This window comes from Pongo abelii, chromosome 21 (assembly GCF_028885655.2).
Source record: "Pongo abelii isolate AG06213 chromosome 21, NHGRI_mPonAbe1-v2.0_pri, whole genome shotgun sequence".
Lineage (NCBI taxonomy): Eukaryota > Metazoa > Chordata > Mammalia > Primates > Hominidae > Pongo > Pongo abelii.
In genome coordinates, this window is record NC_072006.2 from 14,593,496 (window position 1) to 14,618,282 (window position 24,787).

The 24,787-nt window shown below is 44.2% G+C and overlaps 1 protein-coding gene across 10 annotated transcripts in view; it reads left to right on the forward strand.

The window, feature by feature from the left end:
- The window catches only part of RIN2 (Ras and Rab interactor 2), a 246,993-nt gene that overhangs the window by 121,897 nt on the left and 100,309 nt on the right, over positions 1-24,787 (forward strand). For 5 of the 10 annotated variants that reach the window (XM_063720682.1, XM_054541622.2, XM_063720680.1 and 2 more), the window contains one exon: positions 10,450-10,542. Coding sequence is in view for 9 of the 10 variants with exons in the window: in XM_063720681.1 (XP_063576751.1) it covers positions 10,450-10,542 (93 nt within the window). In the remaining variant the exon portion in view is untranslated. Of the gene's footprint in view, positions 1-7,599; positions 7,670-10,179; positions 10,233-10,287; positions 10,309-10,449; positions 10,543-24,787 lie in introns of those variants that run through there. The other 5 variants (XM_054541625.2, XM_054541621.2, XM_054541620.2 and 2 more) reach the window with 3 other exon arrangements.

A 24,787-nucleotide genomic window follows, 5' to 3' on the forward strand; every position in this document is an offset into this window, starting at 1 on the left:
CAGTTGTGTGATGATATTAAATATTAATACATGTTATTAGCACATTTACTATATATAGAAGGTGTCATGGTATGTTGTTATTTTGATATTAGACACTGTGCTTCCGCTGACTGTCCACATGGAATCTGTGGGCTTACAAGGAAGACATTCTTCAGAGGAGGCCATCTGTTCTCCAGCCCACTTCCTAAGAGAAAGCATGGAAATTTTAAGGCTCTAATCCTACAACACATGGATGCAAGGACATGCACAAACACACAGCGTGGTCAATTTGCTTCACTTGTCGATATACTTCACTGGGAGTTTAGCACTTGTTTCCGTGGACTTTTTCATTGTGTGATCTTCAATGCTGATGTGTTGACTTGGACAAACACCCAGAGACTTCTCTAGAATTCCAATTTGTGCAAAAATGAAAGGGCTGAGAAACGTGATTGGCTAGTGACTTGTAGAGAATAAAGGAGGTTTGTATTCTATAGAGAGAGGAAAGATCTTCAGATCATAGAACTCTGTAAGAAAAATCCAACCACAGAAAGAACACATGGACTCCCTAAACTCTTTCATTTCTTTGGTATTTCAAAGTGGTATCAAAAAATATGTATTTTTTCCAGACCAGGTTCAGTGGCTCATGCCATCCCAGCACTTTGGGAGGCCAAGGCGGTCGGATCACTTGAGGCCAGGAGTTCAAGACCAGCCTGGCCAACATGGCAAAACTCTGTCTCTAACAAAATTACAAAAATTAGCTGGGCATGGTGATGCACACCTGTGATCTCAGCTACTCAGGTAACTGAGGCAGCAAGACAATTGATGAACCAGAGAGGCAGAGGTTGCAGTGAGCAGAGATCATGCCACTGCACTCCATCCTGGGCAACAGAGTAAGACTCTGTCTCAAAAAAAAAAAAAAATTCCAGCATGTTTTGTGGGTCAACAGCATGGTATGTGTGTTGGTGGCATTTTATCTGATCTGGGGATTCTTAAAGATAAGCATGGTTCTTCCTATCATCTTATGCTTTAGAGGAAGTCATTCTTTTTTTTTTTTTTTTGTGAGGCAGCGTCTCACTCTGTTACCCAAGCAGGAGTGCAGTTGCATGATTAATGCAGCCTTGACCTTCCAGGCTCAAGCAATTCTCCCACGTCATCCTCCTGAGTGGCTGGGACCACAGATACATGCCACCATGCCCAGCTAATTTTTTGTAGAGATGAGGTTTTACTGTGTTGCTGGGCTCAAGCGATCCTCCTGCCTTGGCCTCCCAAAATGCTGAGATTATAGATGTGAGCTGCAACACCTAGCTGAGAAAGTCATTCTTTAAAAACCCTTCTCTTTAGCCTAGATGACTTCCTTGTAAAATCCTATGCACTTACTCATTCGGCAAACATTTACTGAGCACATACGTACCAGGCAGCACGTAAGGTATTAAAGACGCTACTGTGAACAAGCAGATGAGATCTCTAATGTCTGGTTCCATAAAGGAAGGTCTTTTCTTCTTCTCCTCTTCAACCTCCACAGAAATGGAACCCACTAAGTCTAAAATAACAGACCGAACATATGGCTTCCTTTAACTATTCCCGATGGCAGCATTTCACTTGGTTAAGATGAGAGCCAGAAATATTTCATGTCCTACTGGTGACAAATAATGTGGTTTCATGGATAAAGCACTGGTTTCAGTCTAGAGATCTAGTTTCTTACTTTTGCTATCTTTTATTACTTAAGTGTATGAAGAATCAAATAAAAGCCACCTCTTCAGAGACCTTATGGTCTAGAATTGGTGAATTAAATATAGTGGTGACCTGGAATTGGTTCTCCTTGCTCACTAGAGCTGATTGTTAAATTTTCATGAATTTTCCAAGTCTGTTGATGTCACTTTGGTAGCTTGAAGTATTTACACCACAAAACAGGCAAATGCTAAAACCCGGGGCTTTTATTTCCCAGAAAGCCGGTTGTTAAACCTTTTCCTGCACATCACTAAATAAAGGGAAGGGTAAACACCCTAATGGTGAAGGGGAAAGTTTGGAAAGACATCAGCATGTTCATGGTCAAAATGAAGGAAAAGAAGCAAATTAGTACATGAGATTCCAGGCAAGATGTATCCTAGAGGCTAATTTATTATATAGGGATGATGTTCCTCTCTTTTTCCTTCATAGCACTGGTTGTCATGACATTTCGACCCAAAACATTGTATTTTATTTATTTATTTTTTAAAAGAGACAGAGCCCCTCACAGAGTCACCCAGGCTGGAGTGCAGTGCTGCAATCAGAGCTCACCACAGCGTCAATCTCCTGGACTCAAGAGATCCTCCCTCTTTAGCCTCCTGAGTAGCAGCTGGAATTACAGGCATGCACCACCACACCTGGCTAATAGACCCAGGACATTTTCATGTAATCCTGTGGACTTTGTTTATGTTCTTTACTCCACTAATGACATAGGCTGTTAGTAAACAAAACAAAAACTATTGTAAGAATAAAGAGTATTGTGTTTAGAATTTCAATACTCCATTGCTGGGCCAAAGAATATTCCTAGAGTTTCTGTGGAATTGCTTCTACTTTCCTTATTGGCTGTCTAAGAATTACAAAATCACTAGTATTGTAGCCATTTCAGAATGAAATGGGTGAAGATGCGCTCAGCAGAATTTGTGATAGATCCAAACATAAACTGATGAATTATATCTTGCTTGTAATTTTGGAAAGTGAAAAAAACTTGGTCTGAGAAAAATGATACTGGTAGAAGAAAACCTGATGACAGCTGTCACTAACTATGCCCAGTCACACTTGTTATGATGGAACAAGTGACAGAAGCATCAATCTCACAAAATTCGGACATTCCAAATGTAACCCAGGAAATTTGGAACTTCATAGAAATAATGAAAACAGCCAACACCTCACAGGGCAGGAACCTTAAACAGTAAAGTTTCATGAAGACAAAAATCTGTTTGATCAATCACATCTCTTTTACAAAGTTTACAAGGAAAGTATTCATCCCTAAAACTATTTTCTATAAAATTAAAATTAAATGAATAGCTATATGAAAAAACCTTCATACCACACACAAAATCCAAAGCTGCCGGATTACAACCTCTAATGAAAAATAATCACCTACATAGACTCTTTTACCATCACAGACAGAGAGCCTTGGAAATGAAAGCTCTAAACTCAAGTGCTAACGGGTTGATGAGTAGCCCTGAGGAAGTCCCAGAGTGCATGGCTTCTTTGTCCATGGGATTCTGTGGATTACGAGCTGAGGTGGCTTATGACACTTCTGCATTGTATTGCATGAAGTTACTGCACACGTGTGTTGTGTGACCACTGATCACATGGAGCTTTTCAAGTGAGGAGGTTTCGAAATATTGTTGACCCTTGAACAAAACAGGTTTTCAAACTGCACTAGTCCATGTACACACAGGTTTTTTTCAATAAACATATTGGAAAATTCTGGAGGAGATTTGCAACAATTTGAAAAAAACGCACAAGTTGTGTAGCCTAGAAATACTGAAAAAATTAAGACAATGCTAGGTATCTTATGAATGCATAACACATGGGTTAGTTGGCTGCTTATGTTATCAGTAAGGCTTCTGATCAACAGTAGGCTATTTGTAGCTAAGTTTTGGGGGAGTTAAAAGTTGTACTATCGCAAGAACAAAAAACCAAACACCGCATATTCTCACTCATAGGTGGGAACTGAACAATGAGAACACATGGACACAGGAAAGGGATCATCACACTCTGGGGACTGTTGTGGGGTGGGGGGAGGGGGGAGGGATAGCATTGGGAGATATACCTAATTCTAGATGACGAGTTAGTGGGTGCAGTGCACCAGCATGGCACATGTATACATATGTAACTACCCTGAATATTGCGCACATGTACCCTAAAACCTAAAGTATAATAATAATAAATTTAAAAAATAAATTAAAAAAAAAAGGAATGTCAAAAAAAAAAAAGTTGTACTCAGATTTTTGACGGCTCGGTGGCTCAGAAACCTTACCCCATCCATTGTTCAAGGGTCAACTGTATGCAGACTTTTCAATGACCTTGTGGGCAGCCAAGGGGAAGCCACCCCTCCTTCCCTGCTCAATCATATTCCAAGTGAGTTGAGTCCATCAGCCCTGAGGCCTGGGCGACGGGTGCAGGAGAAGCCATCAGTCAAGAGAGGAATAAGGGATGCCTGCAGGGGTGGGGAAGAGGGATGCCTCAGGAGGCTAATTCTTAAATGGCCCAAGGGGGAAAATGAGGGCATTGGATAGGAGGTGAGAGAAGTTTCCTACTCCAGAAAGGGAGGACTATTTTTTTTTTTTTTTTTTTTTTTTAAGACCTGGTCTCTCTCTGTTACCCAGGCTGGAGTGCAGCGGAGCGATAATGGCTCCCAGCACCTTTGACCTCCTGGGCTCAGGCAATCCTCCTGCCTCAGCTTCTCAAGTAGCTGGGACCCTAGGCACTCACCACCATGCCTGGCTCATGTTTTTATTATTATTTGTAGAGACAGGGTCTCCCTATGTTGCCTGGGCTGATCTTGAACTCCTGACCTCAAGTGATCCTCCCACCTCAGCCTCCCAAAGTGCTGGGATTACAGGTATGAGCCACCATGTCCAGTCAGAAAAGGAGGACTTTCTAACCAGCAGAGGAGCCCACCTGTTGCCCTCGGGTGGCCACATGGCCAGTAGCTACATGGGCACCAGCAGGGCTTCTGTGGTGTGGACAAGGTGAGAGTTTCTATGAGTCTGTGAACCAGTTTTCCAAGGAAAGAAGGGATGGACTTCCACCGGAATTAACCCCATTTACAGGCCAGTCCTGTAAGTGGTAGAAAGGAGTTTTAACCACCCCACCCCACAGCACCTTGTTAAAAAAAATAAAAATAAAAAAAAAAAAGGTTACTCTTAGAAAAATTGAAGCACTGGACATTGTTCCTAATTCCATTTTTAAAATACTTTTTAATTTTTTTATGTGAAAGATAGGGTCTCACTATATTGTCCAGGCTGGTCTCAAACTCCTGGCCTCAAGCATTCCTTCTGCCTTGGCCTCCTAAAGTGCTTGGGATTATAGGCATATGGGCATGAGCCACAGCACCTGGCCACCAAGAGTTTTTAAATAGGATTAGAGTTTTTAAATAGGATTCCCAGCACTTTGGGAAGCCAAGGCGGGAGGATTGCTTGAGGCCAGGAGTTTGAGACCAGCCTGGGCAATATAGGGAGGGAGACCTGGTCTCTACAAAATAAACATAAAAAGATGAGTTGAATGTGGTGGCACACACTGGTAGTCTCAGCTATTCGGGAGGCTGAGGGGCAGTGAGCCGTGACTGCAGCAATGCACTCCAGCGTGGGCAACAGAGTGAGACCCTGTCTCAAAAACAATAATTAAAATTAAAATTAAAACACTGTTGTTGATTAAGGCGGCTGGGAATACAGTTCTCTGCATATGACTTCTTTCTTTCTTGTAAATTAGCTTGTCTTTTCAATGAAAACTTTTCATTACCTTCAAACTTAAACTTTTTTAAAAAAATGACTGTTGGGTGAGGGAAAACTTGTGTCAAACAGCGGTCCAAGACACTTTAAAAATTTCTTTCAATTCACATAGTTCGAATTGTCAAGTCTGATCCTGGAATAACATTTTTCTGTCCAACTTGTAAAATATTGGGTAATACAAAGATAATTATGGAAATATTCAGAGAACTTCCCTGGACTCAGACACAGAGCCACCTCCACTTCCTCCTACCTCTCTTAGAAAAAAACAAAAAGCATTAAAAGGGGAGATGACCTGTCTCCCTGGGAGCTGGTTAAGCGACCAGGCAAAAAAAGTGAGATGCATTTCTTAGATTCGGACTTGACCTGACAGGTCCCCTAGGGTGAGTCACTTTTTCCTGTTTCGGTCAATTTGGCTGTAAAATAATTACAATAACGAGGTCTTGTTTACTGAGACTGAAGTCCATGCTGCCTGGCCTCATTCAACGGCTAGAAAGAAAAACTGAAGGTTGTGATTAGAAAGCTTCTGTAGCCAACCTCATGCAGCGCGGAGATGAGAATCCAGGACTTGAGTACACTGAGTGTCTTTTAAGTCAGACCTGTGAGTAGTGGAATCCAATATAATTGATTTTGCTGCTTCTTTTGTGGGTTTGCACTTGTGACCTAAACTAAATAAAATAGGATAAAATAGGAAACTGGGGTGGGGGCAAAGGGAGAAGAGATTGGGCTGATGTTGGTCAAAGGATAGAAACTTTCAGTTCAGAAGGAGGAATAAGTCCAAGGGCCATATTGTGCAACACGGTGACTGTAGTTAATACCAATGTATTGCGTATTTGAAAATTGCGGCCGGGAGCAGTGGCTCATGCCTGTAATCCCAGCACTTTGGCAGGCCGAGACAGGTGGATCACTTGAGGTCAGGAGTTCAAGACCAGCCTGGCCAACATGGTAAAACCCCACATCTACCAAAAAACACAAAAATTAGCCAGGCATGATGGTGCACACCTGTAATCCTGGCTACTTGGGAGGCTGAGGCAGGAGAATCACTTGAACCCTGGAGGCAGAAGCTGCAGTGAGCTGAGATGGTGCCACTGCACTGCAGCCTGGGTGACAAACTAAGACTCTGTCTCAAAAAAGAAATAAAAACAAACAAACAAAAAAAAAAAAGAAAAGAAAAGAAAATTTTCGAAGAGAGGAGATTGTAAATGCACAAGTGCACTCAGGACAAATAAAAAGCATATGAGGTAATGCATATGTTAATTAGCTCCACTTAGCCGTTCTGCAATATGTATACCTATATATTTCAAGATGTCATGTTGTATACCATAAATATATACAATTTTTACTGGTCAATTAATAAAATAAAATCCTTCCCCCAAAATAGGAAGGTTACATTGGACTAAAGAAATTAAGAGAAGAGGAGAGGAGCGGAGGGGATGGGAAGGGTGGGGAAGGGAGAGTAGAGGTGGGTGGGGAAGAGGCGAGGGGGGAGGGCAGAGGAGGGAACAGGCCTGTCCTTAATCCTTCTCAAGCTCTCTATCTTGCCAAGATCTGGCCTGTGGCCCGGCACAGCAAAAGCTGGAAAAATGCCAGTGACTCAACCCAGTTCCATTGATCAGTGAACTGGAAATCGGGGACTCTGAGTTTCAACCCCAGTCGGCCAGCCCACAGCCAGGGTCCAGGTGGCGGCCTCAGCTCCTGGCCTCAGTGGCTGTCGGTAGAATGGGTTGGGGAGCCAGCCTCCAGCGGTCTCACATAGCAGGCAGGCAGCGCAGCCTGGAGCCCAGCCAGGGGACGCAGGAATCCTTTCTGCTTTTTAAAGACAGCAGTCGCTCTTGGGGCCACACGGAAAGCCACCACTGAGTTTACTATAAAGTGACAGAGGCTGGTGTCTCTGGGAGAATGAGGAATAGTCACTTCCTGCCTTTGTCCATTAGCGCCGACCAACACGACCAGCTCGGTTTACATTCTTTCAGTGGTGTTGTTGAAAGGGTTTGGCAGCTCCCAAATGCTTGCAGTGTCCTTAGTCCCATGAGGGCTGCCTTCTTCTTCTTCTTCTTTTTTTTTTTTTTTTTTTTTGCTAGCTTTTAGCTAGTATCTGGAAAGATCTACTGGACGTGTTGGACTCATTTTCTCAAGAATCCACTTTACCCTTCAGGGAAGCCAGGAAAAGAACACGCTTCCAACCAGTACAAGTCTGGAGGAATTTCACAGCCTCTCAAACTACGGTACCCTTTTTGTTTCTTAGTCCAGCCTGTTACTGGGGTGGTTTTAGGATGAAGGTGCTGGGGTGACATGTGTGGGGAGGCGTGGGGAACCGCAGGTGAAAAGAAGTTATCGTTTTAAATTGTATTAAATTGCTGTCAATATTGAGTCAAGGTGTCTAAGGTTATGGTTTGGGGAAGAAAACTATAGCTAACTATAGCTACTAAAGAAAGATCTTAAACCAGAACTCCTTTGGGGCCCTGAAGAATTTTTTTTGTTGTTTTTTGTTTTTGAGACAGAGTCTTACTCTGTCGCCCAGGCTGAAGTGCAGTGGTGCGATCATGGCTCACTGCAGCCTCAACCTCCTGGGCTCAAGTGATCCTCCCTCCTGAGTAGCTGGGACTACAGGAGCATGCCACCACGCCCATCTAATTTTTTTTTTTTAATTTTTTTTAGAAACAAGGTCTCGCTATGTTGCCCAGACTAGTCTCAAACTGCTGGGTTCAAGTGATTCTCTTGCCTTGGCTTCCCAAAGAGCTGATCATGAGCCACTGCACAGACCAAGAACTTTATTTTTCTGGCCAAGGACTTTATATTTTAAAATAATAATAAGCTATGTACTGTCTGCTTGAACTATTGGATGGCCCCCAGCATTTAATCCCGTGGGATGTACCTGCTGCTGCACCTGGCGGTGTGTTCCTGTCACCTGCTCTCATCTCCCTCTTCGAGCAGCTTATGAAGGAGAGATGCCACCTGCATCTTTTGAAATGTAATGGATCTGCCTGCCCTGAGCAGAATTCAAACTGGATGGTGAATTGAGGACTGCTGGAGGTTAAAGTGTGCACATGCAGTTTTCAGGCAGCTAATTAAAATAAACTAGTACCCTTCTGGAACCTAAACTGCTCCAATGCTATAGGCAAAATTCCCTGTCTGCCCTGGCTCATCAGAAAGAGTTTGTATATGGAAAACTTCAGAACAGAACAAAGAAACTTAAGTCTGGATGAGGAATGAAGTCTTAGCTCTCGTTTAGCAATTCCTGAACTGCCAGGTGACATCAAATCCCCTGCCGAAGAAACGTCTGAAATAAAAAGAATTCCAGACATTAGGCCTGGTTTAAAGCAGAGTATGCTTTTTTATTTGTGTGCTTCTGGGTCTAAACAGTTCATGGTTTGCTCCCCAAAGTGACAGTGTGGCTCCCATTCCATCCCTAGTTCTGAGCATGGCACTGTGATTTCTTTCTGGAGTTGCTCCAACCTGTGGCCTTTGCTAATGAGTGATGAACCCCAGAACCTGAACTTCTAGAGTCAGCAAAATCACACACTACCTTCTCAGGAGGTTTCTGGAACGTTGGCCTTCATCCCAGCAGGATCACAAGTGGAAAGAAACACAGGGAAGACACCATCGAATCTTTACAGTGGCCACAGCACGGAGCACTGACACAAAGAGATGATGGTTCTGGAAGGAGGGGTGGGATGCTCTGTGTCATTATTGTTTTCTAGATGGGATTCTGTGCACAGGTCATCACAACTCACTGTGAGTGCAAGCAGAGGTGCAAATCGTGGGGCCGAAAAAACCTCTCTGCAAAGATCCTTGCTCACTCACTGATATGCACTTCTCAGCTATAGATTCACGCTTCATACTTTTCCACTTGTTGAAACATCCCTAAACGTCGCCCTCAATGTCCTGTTTGTGTCGCTGGCTCTCTGCCACTCAGCTAATAATGAAACAGCCTCAGTGAACCTGCAGCAGCAGCTGCCTACCCACCCCTGCAGCTGAACCACTTTGAATATTCCTTGATGGTGCAAGAGACAGTCTCACTATTCCTGTCACTGGCCTTCCTCTGTGTCCGTCACGGTTGGCATGAGCTACATCCTGTGCATGTTATGGCGAGAAGGGATGAATGAGGAAAGACAGGGTGGTTTTATACTTGATCCTGGGACAGTCACTGGGTAAGGAAGGGTTTGGGGGTGCTCCCCCAGACCCCCCTCAATGCACGAAGGCCTGAGCCAGGTCAGCTGGCAGAGGTGTGTATATGTTCAACTTAGAACTGAATGTTGAAGGCTTTGTGACCCAAAGGGAAGAATTATTGGGATCTGATGCCCTAGCAGGGGAAATTCCAAGCCCAAAAAGCCACAGTTAGAATTCAGAACTGTGTTGTTACCCTGCCTCTAAGTTTTCCTCTATGTTCAGCTCCCCTTTTTTGGATGATTGTGAAGCTGTTTACATGTTGTCCTCTTCCGTGAACTGATCCCTGTAAACAGTGACAGGATTTTATCCAAATATTTCTGATTTCTAAGGGAAAAATAGAGCAATTTCTTCCCAGTGCCCTTCTGTTGACCTTGCCTGGGGAGAGGCCAGCAGAGCTAAGGATGACCTCACCCCCTTCCAGCAGGATTTCCTGGGATGTACAGAACCTCCTTCTTCAGCTGTCCCTCTGTGATCAGCCACATTCAATCTATAAACTTTCAGTGCAGATGATGGGGACATCTAATATTGGTTCTGTTCACATTTCAGCAGGAGGTCAAACACACAAAGCAATCATTATGCTTCCTGAAGTCCCAAGGACCTTCTACGTCAGCGGCAGAGGTGGGAGGTGGGCTGGCGAGGTGGGGCAGTCTAGGAACTGCGCTGGTGGGGACAGGAAATTGGGCCGAAGGGAGATGTAAGGGCTTGGTTGGAAATAAATGGCACTGTGTTGTTGACGGAAAAAGATCTTGGCAGGACTGTTGTTGTGAGTGTTCTGTGGCTTAGAAAGGAATTTCCTACAGGCTGGACTAACCATTAAAAATGTCTCTACCTTCAGGAGTCCCCGGCGTGCGGTGGAGCCTCGCTGGGGGAAATGTCAGCTTGGACCATGGGCGCCCGCGGTCTGGACAAGCGAGGAAGTTTCTTTAAGGTAAAAGGAAGCCTTGATTGGGATCTCAAATTGTCGGCTTGCTGCCTGAGCCTGGGAGCTGCAGTGCTCCATGGAGCTGCTGAGGGAAGTCTGCTCTCTGAGCCAGCACCGGCTAAGGGAGCTTGCCCGAGCCCAGCTGCTGATTGTTACCAGGGCTTATAACAGGTTGTGGGGTCTGTGATTTAGTGCTTTCATACAGGCACAGGACTTGGGCACGGAGAGGGGCCGTGCTGTGCAAGAGGGCTGAGGCTGTCTTTATTTGAGAGCTGCTCAGTTTGTCCTTTTTCAGCTGCAGGATTTTATGGTGGAAGCTGGACTTTGCTTTCCAGTGAATAAATGCTGTCGTCCATGTGTTCTCTCCTTGGCTTGTTTGTATGAATCACTGAAGGGTTCCAAAACAAACAACAAAAAAAAAACAGCTTCCTGGACCACACCTTAGAATTATGAAATATTATTTTCTGGTATATTTTATCAAACATCCCCAAAGGCTTCTTATGATAATGAGGAAGCATGATTATAACTGTCTAACTCTTCTGTGTTCATATTGATGTTAATGGGACTAAATTACCTTGCTAGCTTAATGAGATAAGATTTTAAATGGGTGTTTTATGTACTCTGTGTGTGTGTATTTAATGAAGACTTGGTGGTCGCTTCTGATTTACACTTGGGAATCAATTCCCCTCTTGTGGCTTTTTGCTTTGTTTCCTTTCATTCACCCTCGAATTAAGGCAGCCTCAGTATGGAAAATTTTGAAAATACAGAATTATGTTTAAAAAGGTAGAAAAATGGAAGTAAAATATGCACTTGAAATCTGTCATAAGCAGTGTTCCAACACCGGGTCTTGTCCTCAGAGGAGGAAGACGGAGGAGATTTTATTACTGAGGACAAGTGACTATGTTTAACAATTAACCAACCTTTATGGGTTGGAAGTATCTATTAACACTTATTTACATGTTTCCCGTTTCCAAGAGACCAAAACTGATATATTGTGTCAATTGTTGACTCTACAAAAAAAAAAAAAAACCCATCAGAAGAACCTGCTGATAAAGCAAAGTTCATGAGATTTACTGAAATAAGGAAGAACATCACCAGGACACAGTCTTATTCATGTCTAAGCCAGGGGAGATTAAGAGGCAGATTTATAGGATTCGGGGATCTAGGCCCAAGTCCTTCAAGCTGCATTTTCCAAGGTGGAGAACTAATTTGATTTCAGTGACGTCTATGCCACAATAGCTTGGGACTGGTGGATACAACAAGACTAGGATATTGAAGTGGCTCTTGACAAGTAAACCCTTGTTTGATAAGTGAGCTGTTTTCCCAGGTGAGCAAATTGCTTGCCAGGACAAATTAGTGTGTAGACATTTCCCGCAACAAACAGTGAAGTTATTTATTGGTTAACAGCCTTAATTTTCTGGGCAAGAAGATCCTGGAAGAAAGAGTTAAGTTGTGTTGACACAGATGGTCTCAATTATCAATCCTAATAGTTAAGCTTTGTGGACAAAGTAGTCTCAGTTCTCAAATGATTTACTCAGTTTTGATCAAACCTGTATAACCTCCACCCATTGGAGGCAAATGGGAGTAAGGAGCTCCTCAAGTCCCCTATAGATCAAGAGCTAAGCCCACCAGGTTGCCCAATTGTCATCCTCCAGGTTCCCGAGTTGCATCTGATGCTGAGATATTTATTTCCCCCTGTTAAGAGGGATGATCCAAAACCTCTCCTTAACCCAAAGCACTGTCTAGATCAGCCTAAATATTGGCTAGTCCATAATTACCACCTTATGATGGTCAGGAAGCACAGTGGAGCCGTATCTTACATAGTAGTTAGATTTTAAAGTCAAGGCAAAAGAAGAAAATGGAGGCCAGCCACGGTGGTTCATGCCTGTAATTCCAGCACTTTGGGAGGCTGAGGTGGGCGGATCACTTGAGGTCAGGAGTTCAAGATGAGCCTGGCCAACATGGCGAAACCCCATCTCTACTAAAAATACAAAACTAAGCCGGGTGTGGTGGCCTGCACCTGTAATCCCAGCTACTTAGGAGGCTGAGGCAGGAGAATCGTTTGAACCTGGGAGGTGGAGGTTGCAGTGAGCCAAGATCGCACCACTGCACTCCAGCCTGGGCAACAGAGCAAGACTCCATCTAAAAAGAAGAAGAAGAAGAAGAAAATGGAGTATAAAATTGCCTTTGAACATTTCTTAGGAAGGTGCCCTGAGGGGCCCAATGTACTACCTATCATCAAGTCCATTGTAGCCAGTTTTTCCTGCAGTTCTAAGAAAATCATATTTGTTTTTATTTGGGTTTTCAGTGGGACAGCAGTTAAGTCATTGACTTGTATTTCTGGGCTATGCTATAGGAAAGAACCAATCAGGTGAGAGGTGAGAGGCCTGCCTGACCCCGCCAAGGGTGAGATCTGCCATGTAACCTCCCCTGGGTCAAATACCCATGAAAATATTGGCAAAGGCGCCTGCACTATTTAACTTGTCTGTAATTTTGTGGTTTTGGCAGAGTTTAAATTGTGTAATTAATTAATTAATTTTTTTTTTTTTTTTTTTTGAGACAGAGCCTCGTTCTTTCACCCAGGCTGGAGTGCAGTGGTACGATCTCGGCTCACTGCAACCTCTGCCTCCCGGGTTCAAGCGATTCTCTGCCTCAGCCTCCTGAGCAGCTGGGATTACAGGCACCCGCCACCACACCTGGCTAATTTTTGTATTTTTAGTAGAGACGGGGTTTCACCATCTTGGCCGTGCTGGTCTCGAACTCCTGACCTCGTGATCCACCCGCCTCGGCCTCCCAAAGTGCTGGGATTACAGGCATGAGCCACCATGCCCGGCCTTGTTTAATTTATTTCAGTCAGATGCTCCATGTAAGTGATATAGTTACTTTATACTTCTTTCTTTCCTCTTTCTTTCTTTCTTGGAGCTCCCAGGCTCAAGCAATCCTCCCACCCTAGCCTCCTAAAGTGCTGGGATTACAGGCGTGAGCCACCGCACCCAGCCTCCTTCGTCTTCCTTCTAGACGTGGTTATTCTTTGCTGTGACAATTATTCCATAATTAGTCACCAGCATTCACATGTAGTTCTCTGTGAGGAGAAGTGAACTGCCCTTTGGACATTCAGTACTGACTCTTTGCAGGTTCCTTTGTAACAAGCTGGAGGGGAGTTTGGTGCTGAGATGGATTGTCACCCAGTGGGCACCTTCTGGGACCCACTGGCCCGGCTCTGACTCACCATGCTTTATTTCAGTTCTCACCTATTAAGCGCCCATGAGCAGCCAAGCTCTGTACGTGGCCAGGGAGAGAAAACGCAGAAGCCACCCCTAACCTCATGGAGCTTTCAGTCTGGTAGCAAATAAAGATATTAATCAAATAATCACATCACCAGACACATAATTATAAATCATTTTTTAAAAATGCTTCATGGGAGATGTAAAAGGAGCGCTGAGAATATATAACCTAATCTGGGGTTCCGGAGAAATCTTTCCTGAGGAGGCGGCCTTCGACTTGAAAGCTGAGGTCGACATTATACCATTTAGGAAGATGGTTGGAGCTAAGTTTTGGAGTGACTCTTGATGCTACCGCAACGCACTTCTCAGCAGATACCAGTGATGCCCTACAACTGGAGAGGATGCTTTCATAAAGCGTGAGGTTTCCTGGTCACATTCTTGGCTCACAGCTGAATTCCACATGAGTATTATCCCTCTCTTGGCTATTAGTGCTCATGTGACTTTGTGTAAAGCACAGATAATTGGAAGACAATCGTTGGACCTCTTTTTCATCATTATCCTCCCCATCCAGTTTGTGTTTCTAAACCAGAGTTGCTAACCACTAGTAGTTAGCACTACTAGTGATTTGTGTTTTCCTATCTGTCCTGGCTCACAGACATGACTCAGATAGGCTGGAGGACATGAGGTGTGTGGATAACACACAGATTATCTGAGCATTCTGGGATCACTGAGATGTCCCATGGGAATCGCATCCCAGAAGCTCCAACCACATCCATCCATGCAGATAAACCCATTTTCCAGTCACTCACAGCACCATTGTTAATTTTCCACAACCATCTGGGAAAAGTAGTATCTTCCTGCTCCACAAAACACATGGCAGAGCCGGGCGCCATGGCTCACACCTGTAAATTGTAGCATTTTGGGAGGGCAGGGCGGGCAGATCACTTGAGGTCAGGAGTTTGAAACTAGCCTGGCCAACATGGTGAAACCTGTCTCCACTAAAAATACAAAAATTAGCCAGGCGTGATGATGGGCGCCTGTATTCCCAGCTACTCAGGAGGCTGAGGCAGGAGAATGGCTTGAACCCAGGAGATGGAGGTTGCACTGAGCCAAGATGGTGCCACCACACTCCAGCCTGGGCAACAGAGCAAGACTGTGTCTCAAAAAACAACAAAAACAGCAACAAAACACGTGGTAGGGGAGAAGGGGTAACACCCTAGACATGGTAGCCAAAGTTACCTGCTTTTAAGTAATAAATGTGAACACCTACTGCTATCAGATTTCAAAGGTATATTGAAAGAAAGAGTTTGTATAATAAAGATGTCATCTAGGCTAGGAAAGCTATTGGTAGTCTTGAATTAGGGGCAGAGATGCTCAAAGTTATCTTTGATTCCCCCCTTTCCCTGAATCCCATAGCTTCCCCCAAGCCACCCCCACTCTCCCTAACATCCAGGCTCCCAATGCTGGCAAATCATCCCCTTTAAAAAATTTTTCTTAATTTGTAAATAACTTCTCTTTTTAAAAAAATAGAGATGGGTTCTCTGTGTTGCCCAGGCTGGTCTCAAACTCCTAGCTTCAAGCAATCCTCCTGCCTTGGCTTCCCAAATTCCTGGAATTTCAGGCATGAGCCACCACCCCTGGCCTAAATCCTCCTCATGTCTCCAAAGTCCTTGCCTTTCTTTCCTGTCCTATAACCACCTTTCCTGTCCTATATCCTGTCCTTGCCCTTCTTTCCTATCCTATATCCACTTGGCTATTAGTGCTCATGTGACTTTGTGTAAAGCACAGATAATTGGAAGGCAATCATTGGACCTCTTTTTTGTCATTATCCTCCCCATCCAGTTTAGGTTCTCATTCTTTCATTTGGTTCTCCTTTTTCCATTGTGGGCATTATAAATGATGCCTGTAATCCACTCACACCAACACTGTACATGTTTCTACTGATCCATGTCACCTGCTTGAAGACCCTGGCTCCTTGCTGGGCACAGGACCAAGTCTGTACCTTGACATTCAAAGATTTTCAGGCTGTGCTTCCACTTTCCCGGAACACTTTCCTTTCCACCGGTCCTGCCTCTGCAGCATCATGAGTCTCTTCTGGGGTCCAAACCCACCAATCCCTGCCTCCAGCCTTGCCTACCACCCTATCCCTTACTCCTCCCCACCATCAGCCTCCCAACCACCCTTCCAGGCTTTAGACCCACTTTATCCACTGACAACAGAGCTCACGTGGGCTGGGCTGGTATCTTCCTTTAGTTTTGTCTGAAGAGCAAACTGTGGGAGAAATGTTATGTATGAAGGCCTAGCTGTGGTCTCAATGCAGCAATGCAGTGCCAGGAAATAAACTTCAATTCATAACTCTGCCATAAGGGATTTGTTCTTTCCTTTTGTCATCATGGCGCTGATCCTGAGAGGGATCCTCTTATAGCAAAGAATGGTGCCAGAAGAGAACCTGGGTGAATTGTCCGGTCGACAGTTCTAATTTCTTACCAGCATACCTTTGGGCTTCCTAAGCAAGCCTGCCCTCCCCAGCCTCAAGTGCGTAGAGTACCCCCTTTCTAAGTGGCTGCCTTCTAACCTTCCTTGGCCTCTGGGACAGGGTGAGAGTTGAGAGTTGCTCTTACTAGACCAAGAAGAAAATGCATTTTAGCTTACAGGGATCCTACCCTCCTGGGCCTCAAAACCACTCATGCTGCAGAAGGATCCCGGAACCTAGGTTCACAAACCAACTGGGGTCATTCAATGGCCCAGCCCAGCAGCAGAGGCCCAACTTGAGAGGCCCTCTTTGGTCATGTCTCACAGGTTGGATAAGAAGGTGCATCACGATTGTGTTTCAGAAAGAGAAAACCTGTCATTATATTTCAGAGAATGACAGAAGAGCTCTCTGACACCACAAAGACTAGACCTGCGACTAGCTTTGAAGAAACCACATTACTGAAATCTGGCTATACCGAATAGATGAACCAGTGGGTGATGATTCACTTGACCTCAGCTGAGTTCCCTTAACTATTGGTCTCTTCTTGGCATTTGATAAAGTCTTCAATTTTCAAAAATTCTGTCTGCCAAGCAAAATTTTTCAATCATCCAGAACTGGTACAACTGCACATCTCAGGCCTCAGGGATTCCCAGCAATGGAGTTTTCAGAATTTTTGTTTCCAGATAAGTGGAAATTCATTCATCTGCATGCACAGTAACAATGTACTGTGGACAGAGATTGCAGGGGCATGAAAAATAATGGATAGAATCAAAAACCACATTTTAGTCAGTAATTTCTTTTTTTTTTTTTTTTTTAAGACAAAGTCTTGCTCTGTTGCCTAGGCTGGAGTGCAGTGACATGATCTTGGCTCACGGCAGCCTCCGGCTCCCCGGTTCAATCGATTCTCCTGCCTCAGCCTCCCAAGTAGCTGGGATTACAGGCATGCGCCACCACATCTGGCTAATTTTTTGTATTTTCAGTAGAGACGGGGTTTCTCCATGTTGACCAGGCTGGCCTCCAACTCCTGCTAGTCAGTAATTTCACTGAGCAAATCCTTACGTGGTTCTCTGGATGCTCAAAAGCCACAGAGATGAATGTTGCCCCCTTGGCCTCCCAGCAGATCCCTTGGGCTGTGAGTAGACAGAACATCACCTGCCCACTGTCCAGTGAGTCCACATCCCCACAATATATCAGCCCACAGGTCTCTCAGCACCTTGCAGTGGAAACAGCAGAGTGAGTAGAGATTTAGTCACAGTGACAATTTACTCATAATAGTATTGCAAAGCATGCCTCACACCTGTATCTGGATGTGTCTTTTGTTTTCCATAAATAAATTCTTCATAGACACTGACACCTGGAGAGGCCCCAGAGCATAGAAACAATAGCACCATAGAAAATAATGAAAGCCACAGATGTAATTTTAAGCATTCTAGTAGCCACATTTAAAACTTTAAAAGGAAAACAAGTGGAATTAATGTTAATAATATATTTTATTTGACCTAATATATCAAAATATCATCATGTCAACACATGATAGATATAAAAAAGTATTAATCAGATATTTTACATTCTTTTTTGTACCACTTTTTTATCGACAAAAATGGTATATATTTATTGTGTACATGTTATTTGAAAATATATATTATTCCATGTCTTTGAAACCCTGTGTGTATTTTACACTCAGCATGTCTCAATTCAGACCAGCTACATTTTGTTGTTGTTGTTGTTGTCGTTTTTGAGACAGAGTCTCTCTCCGTCACCCAGACTGGAGTGCAGTGGAACAATCTCTGCTCACTGCAACCTCCGCCTCCTGGGTTCAAGTGATTCTCCTGCCTCAGCCTCCTGAGTAGCTGGGATTACAGATGAACCGCCACCATGCCCAGCTAACTTTGTTTGTATTTTTAGTAGAGACAGAGTTTCACCATGTTGGCCAGGCTGCTCTTTAATTCCTGACCTCAAGTGGTCTTCCTGCCTCAGCCTCCTAAAGTTCTGGGATTACAGGTGTGAGTCACCGCACCCAGCCAGACCAGCTACATTTTTAAGTGCTCAGTATCCACACGTGGCTGGCAGCTGCCAGACTGGACAGCAAAGGTTTAGCTGGTCTAAATCCCTGCCTTTTACAGATGGGGAAACTGAGGCCCAGTTTAGGATACAGCAGGGATGGGAGTCAGACCTGATCTGACATTGCTCTGTGGCTTCCTGACCCCACGTGACCTCCTGCTCTGGTTCTTCTGTGACTGTCTTCCCCCTTTTCCAGCTCCCTCTCCCAGAAAACTCCATCTGGAGAGGTCATAAGAATGGTGGTCTCTCTCTGCAGGAGTTTTTGGCTTTTTTTTTTTTTTTTTTTTTTTGAGTTGGAATCTCACTCTGTTGCCCAGGTTGGAGGGCTGTGGTGTGAATATAGCTTACTGCAGCCCAGAACTCCTGGGCTTAAGCTATCTTCCCCCATCAGCCTCCCAAGTACATGCAACTACAGATGCATGCCACCATGCCTGGCAACTTTTATTTTAGTTTTTGTAGAGACAGGGTCTCACTTTGTTGCCCTGTCTGGTCTTGAACTCTTGGGCTCAAGTGACCCTTCTGCTTCAGCCTCCCAAAGTGCTGGGATTACAGGCATGAGCTTTGGTGCCCAGCCTGTTGGCTATTTTTGGATGCACACACGTGCCTCTCACCATTTGTTCCAAACATTTCCAGGATCAAGTCAGCGCCCCCAAGGCATGACTTTCTAGGATTGCTATGAGCTTATTGAACAGAAATTCCTCTTCATGTTTTCAAAAAGCAATGGATTTCATGGTTTTATAAATGGTGTTTCCAGTACATTGTGGCCATTCATTTCTGATGCTAACAGCATGTGTCATTCCAACACATGCTCATCTTCGCCAGGGGACTTCGTTCTTTAAAAATCAGGAGTGAAGTAGATTGCCCAGGTTCCCCTCAATGACGTATTTCTCCAGGCTTCCTTGTAGCTCTAAGTTTCATATTACAAGGATACCAGGGAAGAAAATGTAGTTTTGAAGGACTATTGCGTCAATGTAAAATTTTCAAAAACTTGAAATATGACTCTTGTACAATATAGAATGAACACCTGCCAAAGCTTTATCTCACCCATTTATGAGGAAACCAGTAAATAGTAAAGCTGGTTCAAAAAATGCTTTGACAAATGATGTATTTGTAGTCAACTTAGAAAGGCAGTCTGTGATAAGTTTGCTAAATTAAAATCCAAACTGGTAACATCCTACAAGGCAATAAAACTGTAACCTTCGGTGTTCTCCCTTTTTACAGAACAGAAATCTGCAGGCTGGTATATAACCTCACTGTGTCTGATCTCTTCATTAATACCACATAAGTCAAACACAGATACATTCTTCTAGACAATTAACTAATCCATAGATAAACTTGTAAAATCATGTGCCAGCATGGCAATGAAAGGACAAACTCAAATAAACAAAAAGGCCCTTTCATCTAGAAGTTTTAAAACCCTCTAATAAACAACTCTGGGGTGAAAGCAGAAATACAAACTGGAATTACAGAAAAAAATGATACAAAATGATAATCAAAACACTACCTATCAGAATCAATGGTATACATTTAAAGCAGCAATCAGAGGAAAATTCATAGCACGAAACACTTTTTATCAGAAAAAACATGCCCCACCTTTTTAATCTATTTTCAAGTCTGAGTGTTTCTTAATAATTACTGCTGAAATGGTTTATTCCCAGCCACTTCTATTATGCCTCTCCTTTCCTTGTTCCCAAATATCCCCAACCAAGGATTTTTGCCTTAAAAAATCAAATGTCTTCAGTGAGGTTGAAGACATTTGACAGCTAGTTCTATGTTTATTGACTTAAATACTGGTAGAAGATTCCTGGGTTCTTTTTCATGGTGTAAAATCCTCACAGTGATGCTCTTGGTGTTGCTCTAATCCCTAAACTCAGATGTGTACATATATATGTCCACTGGTCCAAGGTGAATTGGATGGAGAATAATTTCCCAGCATAACAATCTTTCAAATGTCTTTATGGTGGCATGTAGAAAACCATTTCCACAACATAATCTGAAGCTGTACTATCTATTGCTGTGTAACTAATTACCCAAAATCTTAGAGATTTCAAACAGCAAACATTCATACCTCACATTTTCTGTGGGTCAGAGATCTGAATGCAGTTTAGCTGAGAGCCTCAAGCTCAAGGTCACTATGAGATTTGGAAGGAGTTGGTGGCCAGGGTCATAGTCTCATCTGAAGGCTTGACCGGTGAGGAATCCACTTACAAACTAACTTGGCAGGTCTCGGTCCATTGTCAAATGGTTCTCTCCACAGGGGTGGCCTCAGGACATGGCAGATGGCTTCCTCACATGGCAAATTAAACAGGAGAGAGCAAGAGAGATGGAAGTCACAGTCTTTTTATAACCTACTCTTGAATGGTACCCCATTACTTCTGCTGTATTCTATTCATTAGAAACCAGTCAATAAGTCTAGCCTCAGGAGAAATTACTCAAAGGTGTGAATATCAGGCTGTGGCTTACACTGGGAACATCTTAGACAGCGCAACATAGAAAAACAGCTCAGTCACAAACTCAACAAACAACCTGCAGGGCCAAACAGAAATAAAATGAGTGAGTGGGCCTGGCATCAGACAGGTGGGATTGGTGGATACTGTAACAAAACTGGAGCATACAAGTCCCTTCTAGAAGGAGAAACTGCTCTCTCAGTTCCAACCAATTCTTGTCATGCAAGAATGAATGTGGGTTTTTTGGTTTTTTCAAGTGAGGGAAGCCAGAAATTTAGATTTTCATGTAAAATAATCCCAATTTGAAAACTATTCTGGCTGGGCGTCATGGCTCATGCCTGTAATCCCAATACTTTGGGAGGCTGAGGCTGGCAGATCACTTGAGATCAGGAGTTCAAGACCAGCCTGGCCAACATGGTGAAACCCTGAGTCTACAAAAAATACAAAAATTAGTCAGGTGTGGTGGCGCATGCCTATAGTCCCAGTTACTCAGGAGGCAAGGCAGGAGAATTGCTTGAACCCAGAAGGCAGAGGTTGCAGTGAGCCGAGATTGTGCCACTGCACTCCAGCCTGGGCAACAGAGTCTCAAAATAAAAAATAAAAAAATAAAAACCATTCTAATGTCAGGTACAGTGGCTCATACTTGTAATCCCAGCACTTTGGGAGGTCAAGGTGGGAGGATCACTTGAGCCCAGGAATTAGAGACCACCCTGGGCAACGCAGGGAGACCCTGTCTCTACTACATTAAAAAAAAAGAAAAACCAAAAACAACAACAAAAATTAGGGCGGGTGCTGTGGCTCACGCCTGTAATCCCAGCACTTTGGGAGTCCAAGGTGGGCGGATCACCTGAGGTCGGGAGTTCCAGACCAGACTGACCAACATGGATAAACCTCGTCTCTACCAAAAATGCAAAATTAGCCGGGCGTGGTGGCGCATGCCTGTAATCCCAGCTACTTGGGAGGCTGAGGCAAGAGAATCGCTTGAACCCGGGTGGCAGAGGTTGCAGTGAGCCGAGATCACACCATTGCACTCTGGCCTGGGCAACAAGAGCTCTGTCTCAAAAAAAAAAAAAAAGAAAGAAATGTACTTCTTGGATTCCACCCCAGACCCAGAGAATCAGAAACTGCAGGATAGGGCCCAGCTCTCTCCTGGTGATTCTGATGCTCACCCAGGTGGGAGAACCACTGTTCCAGACCCTATATTTCAATGAGTGAACGGGACTATACAAAAAACCTAGCTTCATGTCCTTCTCTGGAAAATGGAATGATACCACCTTACCAGCTGGACTGTAACTATCTGTTGGTTCAGATACAGTATTTTGATGATTTCAATCAATAACTCTGCAAGCCTTGGTGTTATTAGTGGTGTCTTTTTCTGTCTGCTTTCCCCCACCACCGTCCCCACATTTTATTTGCTTTCTCAAAAGCATCTGCACACAGATACACGGGTGGAGATCCTCAGAGGCAGGGTGACTCAGCCGAACAGAACCCTGCAACATGCAGTGGCAAAAGTGCCCCACCCAGCATCGAACACCCGACCTTGTCATTTACCCACGGATGCTAGCACAATCAGTGTGCTAAGATTCAGGGGCGGCTCTTCCCCCCGCCAACTAAACCCTGGGGAAAATGAACACTCAAACTCCACTGTTGGTATACACTGCCATTAGCCAAAGGAACAAATGATCAAATGGAAAAAACAGACATTTTGTTGTTTGACATTTAGGTAAAATCGACTATTTTGGTGCCACTCCCTAGGCACAGCCCAGCCTTCTTCCTTACTCAATTACTTTGTAATATTTATGTTTAATCTAATAAACAGGTCGGGCGTGGTGGCCCACGCCTGTAATCCCAGCTCTTTGGGAGGCCAAGGCCGGTGGATCACTTGAGGTCAGGAGTTTGAGACCAGCCTGGCCAACATGGTGAAACCCCATCTCTACTAGAGACACAAAAATTAGCCGGGTGTGGTGCAGGCGCCTGTAATCTCAGCTACTCAGGAAGCTGAGGCAGGAGAATTACTCGAATCCGGGAGGCAGAGGTTGTGATGAGCCAAGATCGCACCACTGCACGTCAACCTGGGTGACAGAACGAGACTCCGTCTCAAAAAAAAAAAAAAAAATTGAACAAACACAAACACTGCTCCAGGCATTGTTCTAAGCACTTTAAAACCATTAACTTATTTAATCCTCACAATATTATTATCCCCCTTTTGCAGTTAAGAAAACTGAGGCATGAAGAACTTGCCACACAGTTTGTGAAGTATGTGGTGGCTCCATGGACACTGTATGTAAACTTGGGAGGAATTTCATAGAGACAGGACCCAGCACTCATTGGACTCCTCCGACTCTCCTTGAGTCCTTGAGATGCTGACTCTGTGCCTCAGCTGGCGCAGAAATGAGACTCAGGCAGTCTCTCCTCCCACCACCTTCCATGGAGTGCTCCCTGGGCTGGATGCTAGTGAGCTGAGCCTCTCTGAACTTTCCCACTGCACCTGTCCCTCACCTCTGTCCTTTGCTGGCCACCCACCACTACCCCTTTCTGATGGCCGTCTCTGAGTTTCCCACAGCAAAAAGTGGGGGTGATTCTTCTCAAAGGCCACCAGGAGGACATCCTTCCTCAAAGTTAGGTTTACAAGCTTGTGCAGACAGAGAGAATGCCCACTAACAGAGGCATACGAGGTTCTCAGTTGGAGGGAGCTGGGGAAGCTCATTACAGGGTTTCTGCTTGCGCTGGGTAATTCTAAGGAAGATGGGGTTGCAGATCTAGCAAATAAAATATACAGGACACCAGCGAAATTTGAATTCCAGATATGGCATAAGTACATCCTATGCAATATTTAGCACATACTTATACTAAAAACATTATTCATTATTTATCTAAAATTTAAATTTGGCCGGCGCAGTGGCTCACGCCTGTAATCCCAGCACTTTGGGAGGCCGAGGCGGGTGGATCACAAGGTCAGGAGATCGAGACCATCCTGGCTAACACGGTGAAACCCTGTCTCTACTAAAAACACTTTTTTTTTAGCCGGGCGTGGTGGCGGGCCCCTGTAGTCCCAACTACTCGGGAGGTTGAGGCAGGAGAATGGCATGAACCCGGGAGGCGGAGCTTGCTGTGAGCCGAGATTGTGCCACTGTACTCCAGCCTGGGCAACAGAGCAAGACTCTGTCTCAAAAAAAATAAAATAAATAAAAATAAAATAAAATAAAATAAAATTTAAATTTAACTTAGCATCCTGTATTTTCTTGGGTAACTCTAAAGGAGGACTAGGATGTTGTCAGGAAGTGAGGGTAATTTGTTGCTAGACGCAGCTTGATGGTCTTTATCTGGAAGGGGAGGAAATAAAGGGAGCTTGAGGGATCATTGGTGGAGGAGCAGCCAGCACTCGTGTGTGTCGAAAGAGGGGGCCATTTCATCGTTTTTGTGGTTTCAGCATCCTGGTTTCTGTTCTGTCATTTCAGACCTGTTCCCTAGTGGCCTTGAATAATTGGTGTTTATATTGTGTGTGTGTTGTTTATGTTCTGTTGGGAGCGTGCCAGAGGCGTTTCTTCCTTTCTCATTCTACTTCCAGATTCTAGGCTTGTTTCAGGGTCTCAAAGATACAGGTCACTTGGGGTTCTGTTCCGGGACAGCTGGTTCCATCTTGACCACTGGTTCTCTGCAAATATTTTTGGTTGCCACCACTGGGATGGGGGTGCTACTTGTCTCTAGTAGGCAGATGCCAGAGATGCTGCCAAACTTCCTCCAATGACCAGGACAGCCCCCACGACAAAGAATTATCTAGCCCCAAATTCTAACAATGCTGAGGTTGAGAAATCCTGGTCTGCACTGTAAATTAGGAAATAACATTTTTTTTTGAGGTTTCTCCAACTGTCTCTGAATCAGGCTTTCCAGAACTAAAGGAAATGAAAGCAAGAAGTCTGTGATCATGTATTTAGCACCCAGTGTCCTGCATGCTCCTTGAGGACAGAGAGAGTGTCTTACTGAATTTGTATTACCTGGGCTGAGCTCAGTACCTGGCCGGTAATTGCAGGTGTTCAATAAATATG